The sequence below is a fragment of the Plecotus auritus genome (assembly GCF_963455305.1).
Source record: "Plecotus auritus genome assembly, chromosome: 7".
Lineage (NCBI taxonomy): Eukaryota > Metazoa > Chordata > Mammalia > Chiroptera > Vespertilionidae > Plecotus > Plecotus auritus.
Genome location: NC_137774.1, coordinates 9155045 through 9168751, shown reverse-complemented (window position 1 = coordinate 9168751; position 13707 = coordinate 9155045). Strand labels below are relative to the sequence as shown.

At 45.2% G+C, this 13707-nt stretch overlaps 1 protein-coding gene across 2 annotated transcripts; it reads left to right on the top strand.

The window, feature by feature from the left end:
- The first annotated feature begins 372 nt into the window (after positions 1 to 372).
- Positions 373 to 12589, top strand: MSL1 (MSL complex subunit 1). Of its 2 annotated transcripts, XM_080682155.1 has the most exons (9): positions 373 to 1285; positions 4014 to 4237; positions 5278 to 5660; positions 7571 to 7618; positions 8075 to 8139; positions 8766 to 8833; positions 9248 to 9372; positions 9542 to 9614; positions 9983 to 12589. In XM_080682155.1, exons 1-9 carry the CDS (start codon positions 518 to 520, stop codon positions 10071 to 10073), a joined length of 1845 nt encoding a protein of 614 aa, XP_080538281.1. In that variant the 5' UTR covers positions 373 to 517; the 3' UTR covers positions 10074 to 12589. The 2 variants fall into 2 exon arrangements, with proteins under 2 accessions (XP_080538281.1, XP_080538282.1); XM_080682156.1 differs by lacking the exon at positions 7571 to 7618.
- The last annotated feature ends 1118 nt before the right edge of the window (positions 12590 to 13707 follow it).

Below are 13707 nucleotides of genomic sequence, written 5' to 3'. Positions count from 1 at the left end.
AGCTGCGGAGACCCCCGAGGGAGGCGACAGACCCCCTCCCGGAGTAGGAGGGCTTTGGGCGGACCCATTCCTCCCACCCCTTCCCGAGGAGGCGCGGGGGGGAAATGGAGGCTCGGGGCGGCTGAGGCGAGCTCGGGGCGGGGGGCCGGGCGGAGACGGGGGGTGCGGGGTGGGGAGACGAGGCGGGCCCGGCCGGGCCAGGGGGGGCCGCAGCGAGCGCCGGGGATGAGCTCGGGGGCGGCTCGGGGCGAGCTCCTGCCTCTGAGGCGGCGGCGACGGCAGCAGAGGCGGCGGCGAGGCCCCCGTGGGCCGGCGGCGGGCCTCAGCCGCGGCCTCCACGCGTCCGCACGCCGGCGGGATGGCGCCCGGGCCCCGGAGGCGCCGCGCTAGCCGAGGCCCGCGGCCGCGCTGCTGAGGCGAGCCCGCCAACTCCCCTCCCCCTCCGCCCTCGACCCCCCGCACCTCGCCCCTTCCCCGCCCCCTCCCAGTCGCGGGCCCCGCGCCGCTCCGGACCACTATGACCATGAGATCCGCCGTGTTCAAGGCGGCCGCGGCCCCTGCCGGCGGCAACCCCGAGCAGCGCCTGGACTACGAGCGCGCCGCGGCGCTGGGCGGGCCCGAGGACGAGGCCGGGGCGGCCGAAGCCCACTTCCTCCCCCGGCACCGTAAGCTCAAGGAGCCGGGGCCGCCGCTGGCCTCCGCCCAGGGCGGCAGCCCCGCGCCCTCCCCGGCCGGCTGCGGCGGCAAGGGCCGCGGCTTGCTCCTCCCGGCCGGGGCGGCCCCCGGGCAGCAGGAAGAGAGCTGGGGTGGCTCGGTGCCCTTGCCCTGCCCGCCCCCGGCCACCAAACAAGCCGGCGTCGGGGGGGACCCCGCGGTCGCCGGCGCCGGCTGCAGTCCCCGGCCCAAGTATCAGGCGGTGCTGCCCATTCAGACAGGCTCTCTCGTGGCGGCGGCCAAAGAGCCTACGCCCTGGGCCGGGGACAAGGGTGGGGCGGCTGCCCCAGCTGCCACCGCCTCGGACCCAGCGGGACCCCCACCACTACCTCTGCCCGGGCCGCCACCCCTCGCGCCCACCGCCGCCGCCGGGACCCTGGCGGCCAGCGAGGGCAGATGGAAGAGTACGAGGAAGAGCCCTCTCGGGGGTGGCGGCGGCTCGGGAGCCTCCAGTCAGGCCGCCTGCCTCAAACAGATACTTCTGCTGCAATTGGACCTCATCGAACAGCAGCAACAGCAGCTGCAGGCCAAGGAAAAGGAGATCGAGGAGCTGAAGTCCGAGAGAGACACGGTACGGGAGGGGTTAATCGGCGTTCGGGCCTTGGGGCGAGTTGTGCGCATGCTCAGGGCAAGGGGCTGTAGGAGGTTAAGGTATCCCTGGGTTAGGGGTAAGGAGGTTGACCACCAGCAAAGGAGTACCTTAGGTGCCGGGTCCTTGGGAGCCAGGCTCCCAGACACGTTGGGTTGGAGGGAAGGGTTAAAGGGCACCCTCCTGAGGGTGTGGGGGTGGGTGGGAAGGGAAGGTTGCAGGTGCCAAAGGGTTAATTTAAAATGACAGCACCAGACTTGTGGGAAAGATGTTTAGAGTGGGGAAAGACCTGATTTGTGAGGGGTTGAAAATGAAATGGTGGGATGCATCCGTGGTGGCTTTATGGAAGGGGTTAAATTAAAGAGCTTCTGCGTTAGCAAGGCATTCTGGAGGAGAGGGACATAGCAGCTGTTGCTCTAACCACTGCTGTAGCATCTTTGGATAGAGTGGTAGGCCTGTTAATTGGCAGAGGGGTAGAGGTGATTGACAGTGGAATCCTATTTCAGTTCTCTTAAATGATATTAAGAGAATTACTGCTTCCGATTTCAGTTTTTTTAAAATAGGAATCTGTTCTAAAACCTGACCCACTGACCGGCTCCCTTGTATAAGAATGGTATTTAGCCCGGCTGGTTTGGCTCAGTGGATAGAGTGTCAGCCTGCAGACTAAAGGCTCCCAGGTTCGATTCTGGTCAAGGGCACATGCCTAGGTTGCCGTATTGAACCCCAGTAGGGGATGTGCGGGAGGCAGCCAGTCAATGTTTCTCTCTCATCATTGATGTTTCTATCTCTCTTTCCCTCTCACTTCCTCTAGAAATCAATAAAGATATATTTAAAAAAAAAAAAAAAGAATGGTGTTTAGAGGCTGGAAGATTTTAAGGCATCAGGGGAAAGTGAGCTTATTAAATGTGTTATGTGGACACATTTAATAAGCTCATCCCCCAAAGTCTCTGTATTTTAGAATCTTAAGGTAGTAGGGAAGTCATTTATTATTTATTTGTACTTCTGAGCCGCCTTAAGGGCACCTTATGTGCTGAAACATATTCCTTCAGATATCAGGAAAGCTGTGATGATGGGGTATTACTGTGCTAGCATACCTTGCAGCTGCCTAAAAATAAACATGGTTTCTACAATTGTGTTAAGGTTGCAGCAGTCTCTGCGTGCGTTCTCTCTCTCTCTCTCTCTCTCCCTCTCTCTCCCTCTCCCTCTCCCTCTCCCTCTCCCTCTCCCTCTCCCTCTCCCTCTCCCTCTCTCTCTCTCTCTATTTGTGCCAAGGGCTGAGCAAGGGAGCAGAGGACTATTCATTGTGTTTGCTTTCCAAATGAATTGCATTAGGCAGCGGCTGTTTTATTGAAGAATGCATTCTGCAAGGTGGAATGGGAACTGGGGTAGATTTCATTAAAATACCTCATGGTGTTGATTTGTGGAAGTTACTCAACATGGAGGTGGCACTGCTCAGCTACTGTACTGCAGTCTAGGGGTGTGATGGTACTGTAATTACAACACACCATATCCTTACATTGGGGGGAGGGGGAGCAGGAGAAGAAATCAAGGAAATGTCACCCACAAACCATGGTTAAGTAATGTTAAGCCTGCGAGTCAAAACAGAAGGGGATGGAATGAGAGTATGGTGACAGAGGGGCTCTGCTGATTGTGGAGGTTTCTGCTCAGTTCCTGAAGTAATGGCCTCTTTGCAGATTTTCCTAGGCAGGAAAAGTGAGGTGAGTTAAGGATAGAGTGTCAGTCTGAACTTGGCATTCACTGCTTCTGTTGTGTATTGCAGTCTTAGTGTTGTTTAAGCTTGTTTCTCTTTTTCCAGTTGTTTGGTCTCTACTGAAATCTGTGTACAGCTAAGTAGATGTAACGGAGGCAACATTAATATCACTGTCTACCCCAAATAAGATCTTATTTATAGGGTATAAGTAGCACAGTTGGCACCTTTTCTCAGAACATTTTAATGTGACGTTTTCAGTGATAATAGACTTCCATTTTCTATTTGATTCTGTAGTTCTCCCTTTAGAGTTAAAAGACTACTTTTAGTCAATATTCAGATAAATAGGTATAATTTTCTTCTGTTATCTCAAGTGCAAAGCAGCAAAGCAGTATGCATATTTCATCATTGATAGGATTTATGGGTAATACTTTCTATTTCAATTCTTCCAAATTAAATGTTCATTGTTTAGACGACACCCATCCACCCAACCAGACCCCTTTCAAATAACACTGCAATCCCTATTGGCACTGTGACTGTGTGAGCTTTTAATTCCTTCTCAATGTACTCTTTGGACTTTGCCCTTGAGTATAGGTAGAGAGGCTAGGATTTGGAGAACCCTAGGGCCTCCTAAAAGAACCTAAGGTTAATTCTGGAAACTACCAAACTGACTTGGAGCCACATGGTTAGCAGTAGCAGAGACCATGCCATTTAAAAGGCATGTTGTGGCCCCTCCCAGTGAAGAGGATCTTGTTTCAGAAGAATGAACTACAAATTCCCCCACGTCTGTAGGTTAGCCCCTAAAATTAAGCAATGTAATATCCCTTGTCTTCTCTGTTGTGTTTAAGGAAAACTATTTAGATTAATGTCTGCCTATTAAAAATAAGTTGAATTGCTGTGGTCCATGGAAAGAGGTAGAAGACCATATGGATTCCTACATGGCCTAAGTACCTGCATTTAATTTTTTGTGTATTAAGTCTGCATTTTGCCACTCTCTTTTAGCTCCTTGCTCGGATTGAACGTATGGAAAGGCGGATGCAGCTGGTAAAGAAGGATAACGAAAAAGAAAGGCATAAGCTGTTTCAGGGCTATGAAACTGAAGAGAGAGAGGAAACGGAGCTATCTGAGAAAATTAAACTGGAGTGCCAGCCAGAGCTTTCTGAGACATCCCAGACTCTGCCTCCCAAGCCTTTCTCATGTGGGCGGAGTGGAAAGGGACACAAAAGGTGTGCTGAGAACTTTGTTACGCTGTCTGGACATGATGAGGACACTTATTTCCAGTGACTGGCAGTAGGGGATTGGGACTTATAAATTAGTTTTACTACAACCACATTCTGAATTATGAGGTCTTCTGTGTTGAGAAAGTAGCTTGAAACATTTTTGTGCATGCTATAAAAGTCTGTTAGGAACATTTTGGTCACAGTAGTAATTACAGAATGCAGAGTACATCATAAAGAGCATGGACAACAAATGTGACAGCTGAGTTTCTTAAAGAAAACTATAGCAGTTCACTTCAAGTTAGGAAGTGTTAAATTCCTTCATTGTGTTAGGTATTGGTGGATATAAAAAAGTAAGATCCAAACAAAGTAAGATCTAACTGTCCTTAGACTCAAAGAGATTCCGCTGAAAGGATGGCGTAAGTTTTAAAAACTAAGAATTCGACTGCAATAAAATATGCAGACAGACAACAGTAAGACGAACCAAGTTCTGTAAGATTCAGGGATAGTAAAGATTATTTTGAGTTAAGTAGGGGATGGATCTTGAAAAAGAAGTATAGACTTTAGGTTGCTAAAAAGAAAAGGAGATGGCATTCTAGGAATGTGGGGTAGTGGGGGGTGGAGGGGAGTAGTGGTAGGAGAAAGAGAGCCAGATAGCAAGAAAACAGAAATAGAGATTGTAACTATCGTAGTATAGGATTAGGAGGGTGGGAGGAGAAATAAGAGATTGGTCTTTGGTTGACAGTAATGAAATAAGCCAAAGGGTAGTGGCACCTAATATTAGCTGAAGGGTCTTGAATAAAATAGGGACCTTTTTAGATTTAGTAGGCAATAGAATACTAAAGCACGGAAACTCACTTGTTCAATAAACATTTACTAAGGGTCTATTACATATACTGTTAAGCATGAGACTCTTCCTGCTTATGACTGCCAAAGGAACCTAGATATTTAGATACCCGAACACAAGCTAGTTCTCTTACCCCAAAATGAAATCAAATCAGGTTTTACCCAAGAATCAATGAATTGTATTATGTTTTCTCCCCTAATAGGAAATCCCCATTTGGAAGTACAGAAAGAAAGATTCCTGTTAAAAAGCTGGCTCCTGAATTTTCAAAAGTCAAAACAAAAACTCCTAAGCACTCTCCCATTAAAGAGGAACCCTGTGGTTCCTTATCTGAAACTGTTTGTAAGCGTGAATTGAGGAGCCAAGAAACTCCAGAAAAGACCCGGTCTTCAGTGGACACCCCGCCAAGACTCTCCACTCCCCAGAAGGGACCCAGCACCCATCCCAAGGAGAAAGCCTTCTCAAGTGAGATAGAAGATTTGCCGTACCTTTCCACCACAGAAATGTATTTGTGTCGTTGGCACCAGCCTCCCCCATCACCGTTACCATTACGGGAATCCTCTCCAAAGAAGGAGGAGACTGTAGCAAGTAAGGCATAGAGAACACTTGCTCTTATACCCTAGTGGTGGCGGTCAAGCTAACAAGTGTGAAAATGCCCTTGGCATTTTTTAAAAAGTGCAATCAATAAAGCAGAGTTCTGTCAAGAATGAGTAAGTTAACAGCCAGAGACAGACACTGTGCAGGCATTGCAAATAGATGGAATTACAGCAAAATGTGCTCAATGTATTTGCCTGCTTTACAACACTGGGAGATGTGTTTGCCAGTAAGTTGCTCATCACAAGAGCACCAGACTTGGGGGTGTAATCTCCGGCAACTTGCATGCCCTCTGAAAGAAGGGTTTTCTGTGCTGTGAAATGCATAGAACTTATACTTTGCTATGCACGACTGTTCCTGCAATTGATATTGTGTGAAACCTGGGAGGGTGGTCTTTGGGTGTTCTCAGGGGCCAATGGTAATTTTTGGGTTGGGGAGCCAGCTTGGGGTGGGGAATTTCACCTGGGCCTCCGCTCTTTAACTACATAAACATTTATCTGTATCTCTATGTCCCGGTCTGGGGGGCAGGAGGAATCTACAAAAGACCAACAGTCTTACTTTATCTTACTATACTTCACAAAGGTTCTAAATGTGAAGAGTTTACTTGGATTGCAGTAGCCCATTGGTTGTTCATATATTTAAATAAAATGGTCTACAAACTATTTTTCAAACAATAAGGACTATCTTGGGATATCTGAGCTGCTTGGGGAGGGTGTGGGGTGTGGGACCTTGGTCTTCATTCCCTTTTTTCTTTATGGCTTCCACACAGAGGTACTCCCCTATCTCCTACATCAATCAGTAACTGCAATGTGCCTTTAATTGTGTAATGTTAGTCTATGACAGTCACTGTGGGTGCTCCGGGTGATGGTGGGGGAAGCCTTCTTGAATAGAGCTGCAGCCCCGAGTTTCTACCACTGTGTCTTGCCCCAGCAGGGATGGGGATGGGAATCCATTCCAATAAGATAAGAGCATTCTCCAGGCTTTGTCAGGCTGTTCTGGTTACAAAATTAAGTGGGGAAGATAGATTACTCTTTTTAATTACCTAAAATTCATTAGGCCTCACATTTGAGTACATGAAATAGACCAGGATCCTGACCTAGGTTTAGGTTTTTTGTTGGTTCAGTTCAGTTGAACAGGTTCATCCTTAAGTTAACCTTCTTGCTGTCATGGCAATACTGTGTAACGAGAAACCGTGAAGCAACTTCCCATCCGGGGTTGGGAAATAGCTTGGTCCAGAGCGGTTCTATGGGACTGGCTGTTTTTGAAAACCGTATCTGCCCTAGTTCAGAAAATTTGAAGCACCTCTGAGATTGTGGGCATAGCAAGCAGTATAGAAGGAGTCTGATTGGGGGGAGGGGGGAATCCCAGCCCTTTGAGGAGTCTGAGTTGTGAATAACATGTGAATCCTTATTCTTGATGCCCTATCTCAAGAGGAAGTCTCAATGGCTTGTTCTAAGGAAGCCAAAGTCTTTGTGCATGTTGTTCAGGCTGGACCAGCAAGGTAGTTTGTGTGGAGGGAGGAGGGAGCTGTTTAAGAAGACTACATATGTAAGTTTTGAGAACACTGATCTTTTATTTGAAAAATAGGGTCAACTTTTACTCACCTGCCATGTTCTGAGTTTAAGGTTTGATATCCTTGGCCATCAACTGTTGCAGGGAAACCACCCTAAATAATGAAGAAAAGAAGTCGTCTCAGTGTAAAAAAAAAAGTGGTGGGCTTATTTTCTTTTCTTTTGTCTGTTGTTCCCTCTTCCCCTCCCCCAGAGAGAAATTCTCAAAAGAACAACTCAAAAAAACCAAATGGCTTCCTAGTGAGAACGTCAGTGCTGCTCCTCTCCTCCATTTTGGGTATGGGCTTTTTTTCTTTTTACACTGAGATGATTCTTCTTTCCTGCATTATTCAGGGTGTCTGATGCCATCAAGTGTTGCAGGAGAAACTTCAGTCTTGGCTGGTGAGTAGAATAGGAATTGTGCCGGCTGGGCCTGGGGGTTGGGGGGTGGGATGGTGGATGGTTGGGAGCTGCGTTCCCCATCAGCTGGATGTGGGAGAGTGAGACTCCTTGGTGTATGATTACACTATAGACTTCCAAATGACTACAAATTTCAGTTGTTTTTCAGGAACTGCAATAGCATCCATTATATGAATTGTCAGGTATTGGCTTAGGGTTTTTTTGTGATCCTGTGTTTGGCAGACTGCAATGGCATTTTAGGTTTTTTTATACCATAGCGAGGACACTGAATATGGCTTCAGGGGAGGCCATAGAATGGATTCCTATCACTTGGTAACTTTGTCTAACTGGGGAGAGACCTCTTGTCCTAGGGAATAGGAGGAGGGTTTTGTGATCTTGGATTTAAGAGTGGTTCCACCCCTCCTCCCTTTCTTTTTCTTTTTCTCTTTTTTTCTCTAGTTCCTTCTTGGAGGGACCACTCAGTAGAGCCTCTAAGGGACCCAAATCCTTCAGACCTTTTGGAGGTAGGTACCCAAGACCTGTTAGTGGAAGGTAGTGAGAGACAGAGTAGAAATGGGAGTGTAATGTGAATGTCATAATAACTGTATGAATGGGCCAAATAAAACTTTAAAGCCAGAAGGTTACTTGAGAGATTATCCACTCCAACTCTTTGTTGTATAGAGGAGAAAACTGAGGTCCACGGGTGGTTAAATAATTTAGCTAGGGAGTGTTAAAAGCTAGAGTTCATGTTAAGTAGAAAAGTTAGCATGTACCACCACTCAGCAACAAAATTATATATTCTAAACTCATTTGATTCTTAAAAGTTTGATATGTATTTTAAACTCTGATTCTTATCAAGTATGGGGGGTTTATGACTGTCTCACGAGTTGTTTTAGTTTAACGTGACTTCCACTTTGGAAAGTTATGGAAATGACTTTGGAATTTGGAGATTCCACAAGGCTGGGGGGAGAGGAAGGAGAATGTGTTTTATTGATTCTGTTACCAGGAGGTTCCCATAATATCCATAGAACTCACAGACTCCGGTGGAACCTGAAGGTGAAAGGTTTTACCTTCCTGGAAGCCGGAAGTGAATTAGTGTATGTGTGTCACATGGTGATAAATAGCTTATCAGCTTCTGTTCTTTACACAGAACCTAGATGACAGTGTGTTTTCAAAGCGGCATGCAAAACTGGAGCTGGATGAAAAGAGAAGGAAAAGGTGAGGCTAGAGATGTTCATCCTGGGAACACCTGAGCCCTGGGACCCTGACACCTCTCATCCATGCTGTGGAGAGTCCTGGATCTCTTAACACTTAAATTACTGGCTTCCCAGTTGGTTGAGTATCTTTGTTTGAAGTGGTAGTTGTTGTAGGTAAAATGTTTGGCTGCTTTTTCTCCGGGTGTGCCCTTTCTCAGTTCCACTCTCTGTTGAACATCAGCACATGATTTAAACTGCTAGACCTAAACAGCGTTCTGTAACCAGGCAGGCAGTTCTCTTTAACATCCTCCCCGCTCCCCCCAATCAAGAAGAGTCAGCAAAGCTCCCTAGCATCTGGATTGTGTGAGTTGCTTTTATAGAGGTTTTCAGTAATGTTGGGTTTGTTTGTTTTGTTTGTCTGGTTTGTTTTTCCCAGATGGGATATTCAGAGGATCAGGGAACAAAGAATTTTACAGCGACTGCAGCTCAGAATGTATAAAAAGAAAGGAATTCAGGAATCTGAGCCTGAGGTTACCTCATTTTTCCCTGAGCCAGATGATGGTAAGTTTTGTCTATCTAAAAGAGTAGATTTTTTTAACGAAGAAAAAGGGCACAAGGCTCCAAGCTACATCTTGTTCTGAATGAATGAACAGTATGTTGGAGCAGGTGTAGTTGACAGACATTTCTCAACTACGTCACTAACAAGGTTGCATTTGGCTTTCTTCCCTAGTTGAAAGTTTGATGATTACTCCCTTCTTGCCTGTTGTAGCATTTGGACGACCATTACCAAAATTAACTCCACAGTAAGTATAAAGGGTTCTTTTTCCCCTCCCCTCTCAGGTAGCTGGTACTTCACCTCCCTTTCATGAAAACCTGGGTATAAGTGGAATGAATGGCTTAGGGGATAGCCATGGTTCTTTGACAGAAGTGAGACTACCTGGGCAACTAGCTTTTGCAGTGATAAGATTCCCAAGCCCAGAAATAGGAGGATTTGTTTTTTAAGTTAGAAATAGATTATTCAATCACTTTGAGGCAGGAAAGACATTCCAAACTTGGGACTTTGGAGTCAGGGCTAGGAGTGGTGAGGGACATTGTGTTTTTTTCAGTTATTCTCATGTCCACACTGAATCCCTCTAGTCTTGGACATTGATTTCCTTATCCTTTTTGCCAGGAATTTTGAGCTGCCCTGGTTGGATGAGCGTAGCCGATGCAGGTTGGAGATCCAGAAGAAGCAAACACCTCACCGGACATGTAGGAAATAACTGTGTGCTGGCAAGAACCTTCTGTCTTCAGATAGTCGTAGCGTGCCATTCCCAGAGAGTAGCAGAGACCTGTTTATGTGACCTGTGTCCTCATGTATGTTATTCACTGATAATGCCCTTCCATACTCCCTTGATCTTGGTTTTGTTTTCATCATTCTGATTTCACAAAAACTCTTTCATTGGGCTAATTGTGAATTATAGAAGGTGATTGGGATATCTTTTCCTCTTTTGGGGAAATGAGCTCTCAAGCTAAATCTCTAGGGTGGCAGATTTGGAAGCTTGCAGGGTCTGCTTCTATACATTTGCCTATGTTAAAGGGGTAAAAGGGCTCTTTCATTACACTCGTGGAAATAAAGCATCCCCTGCTGTTAGATCTGTGCTGCATGGCACTCTTCTTGCCCTGGTATCCCCTTCCATGTAGTTTGAGTATAGTGGTTTTTACCCTAAAACAAAACAAAACAAAACAAAACAAAACCCAACACCATGAGCTTAAGGACCAGATGAGGAATAATTGAAGTGATGAAGCAAGTCATCTTCACAGGGTAGAAGCGTTTGGAGAGTTTGTAGGTAAATGTCTGAAAAGACAGTTCTCTTAAAACTACTCTGTGATATAGCCATGTGGCAAAGGATGTTTGGCTGTGTTTTTCTTTTTTTAGTTAATGGGTAACTGAATTTCTTCCCCCACCCCTCAAAAAATAAAATCTTTGGAAAATAGAATGGGGATGGTTACTTTTGGACAAGTTATGGCTCTAAACAAAAGCAGGTGACATTTGGGGATGGCATGCCAGAACCTGTATAGATGTCCTTGTGTCACATCACTTCTCAAGTATTCCTTTATTGGGCTTTATCCTTTTAGCTGAGCTCTTGGTGGTGGGATAGAGATTTAGGGAGGGTGGGGGGGTGTATGTGGAAATATGTGCTTCCTTTGGCTGGCAAATGTCTACATCTTTAAACAAACAGATGTACCTAATGAGCTTCTCTATTCACTTTGTAAAAACTGATTTGTATGTCTACCATCTTGGTCCCCTCCCCGCCCCACCACCACCACCACCACTACCACCACCACACACACCCCTTTTGTTAAAAAATGTCAGCCCAGCACTCTAGGCCACTTTGGTCTCAGTGTAAGTTCCCTGTAACTATCTGGAAGGAAAATAGAGCCAAGACCTCTGGTCTTAATATATAGGAATTGCCTTTCTTTAGTCTTCAGGACTACTGTGTGAAAACAAGTAGGGGCCTAATCTCCTAGAAGATAGGGACTTTTATCCTTGAAGAGAGTATGTCCCCAGATTATTAGCACTTTTAGAGGAGAAGCCAAGGTATGTAGGGTGTGTGGCCGGCCAATCAGTGGAGCACGAGAGAATGGAATACCATTGTGGGAAGAAAAGATAAGTTCCTCAGGGGCCTCACACTGCTAGAGCTTTTTGTGAGATGTTAATCTGCTCCCTGGGTTTGACTTTTAAAAGAATTATTCTGGCAGCACATGTAGTATTCTTGGATGATCTTGCTGCTCTTATTTCTCCGTGTGTGTGTGTGTGTGTGTGTGTGTGTGTGTGTGTGTGTATGTGTCTGTGGCTTTGGGTTTTCATTTGTAACTCCATCTGCTTAGGAGAGTGGGCTCTCCACAAGGGAACCTGCTATGAACTTCATTGCAAGAATATAGAGAGAAATAGGACTTATTCCACTAGGGGCTCTCGTCTCACACCTTGAGAAGAGGAAGGAGATTTCCAGAAAAACGGCCAGATTTTCTTTGTTCTCCATCATTTTAACATGGCAAGCTGTTTGATTTTCCTACTCTGACCCATGTTATGTTTATAATGTGCCCAAGAAGGAAAAAGACCAGTTAGTGTCTTTACTTTGTTCCATGATTCCTTGGAAGTTTCTTCTTGATTTTGAGCATTTTTATTGGATTCCTAACTTGGGTATGAGTTAGCAAATTAATCTTTTGTTTGTGCCCTACCCAGGGGACTCCCCAGATTCTGAACTTGAGCTAGACAAAGAGGAATCCATGAGGTGCTAATAGCCAGACTTAATTGGATTCTATTTCCTTGGTTCTCCCTCTACCTAGAACCTCTTATTTTATCGTCCCCTCTTTTAGATCAATTCTCCTTTGATTTGGATATATTGAGGTTTGTTGAGAAGGATTTTGGAGAGTAGATTAGCAAAGTTCCAAGAGTGAAATTACAGTGTGTTAAGAGTGTGGGGGGAAAATTAATCTTATTTTTTCCCTACATGGGGTACAACACTGTGAAATTCAGTCTTCAACTGAAGGCCCTGCAGTTCTCCTAAAACATAGATCTTTGTTTCTTTCTTTAACAAAGTTTAAGCTAGTGTTAATTAAAGAGAGAAATTGCTTGTCTGTCCACTTCAGCTTTGTTTTAAGCCCATTTCATATTGTTGTCTGTGTTGTAATTCATACTTTTGATACCATTTCTGATGTGTAAAATTGGTTGTCTTGTAAATATCTTATAAAGAGTTCAATTGTAAATAAACTATTGTGGCTGTTAATTTTTGAACTTCTGCTTCAATTTATTTTATTGGGAAGCATTAAACAATTCTATTTGTAGATTTTATTTATTTTAATATATTTTATTGATTTCAGAGAGGAAGGGAGAGGGCGAGAGAGAGAGAAACATCAATGATGAGAATCATTGATCGGCTGCCTCCTGCATGCCCCCTACTGGGGATCAATCGCACAACCTGGGCTTGTGCCGATCCTGACCAGAATCGAACCGTGACTTCCTGGTTCATAGGTTGATGCTCAACCACTGAGCTATACTGGCCGGGTTTTTGTTTTTGTTTTTTAACATTAAGTCATACATCCTTCATTTTGAACTAGGGCAGTTGGTTTCTGGAACTGGATTTACAAGTTGTCACACTTGGCAGTTGAGATCTGTTTGGATCCTGGTTCTATCTCTGAAGGCATTGAGAATGCCTTCTAGTTTCATATTGCCTGTAACTGATAAGCATCAGGATCCTTAATCATAACTTGTGAAGATATTACACATGACAGAATCCTGTGCTGTGCCACAGTGACCTTTTTCTGGTATATATTAAGATGTATTCTTGTAGGTGCACTAATAACTTAGCTCACATATCTTGTATGTCCTTATTATGGTCCAAAGAAAATACAAGTGGGGAAAAAGGTTTACAGTTGTTTGTATGGAATACAATAATTAATAAATAGTAATACAAGAATAAACTTGTGCGTACTCACAACTGTAAACCTACTTTTGCTCCACCTGGTATACTGATTTTTTTTTCAGTGCTGACAAATGCCTTGCCAAAATCAAAGCATTTCCTCATCTGATTAACAAGGAAATGTCACTACATTGAACCAATGACGGTTCCTAATCGTCTCTTTTAAATCAGTTCTAAAATCTTGTAAGACTAGCATCATGCCAGCTTGCACTTTGGGAGAGGTGATGGCTGGGGTGGAGAGATACATGAATGAAGAGGAAATGAGAACGAAGGGAAAGGGCAAGAGTAAATCCTTGGGCTTCACTTCGCCCTTTAGCCTAAAATGGGACGGTGTGGCAATCCTGATGATGCAGCACTACTTTAGAAGTTTACCTTGATTCGTGATTTCACCAGACAAATGCAGTAAAATGATTTGCTTCCAACGTAGGCAGAA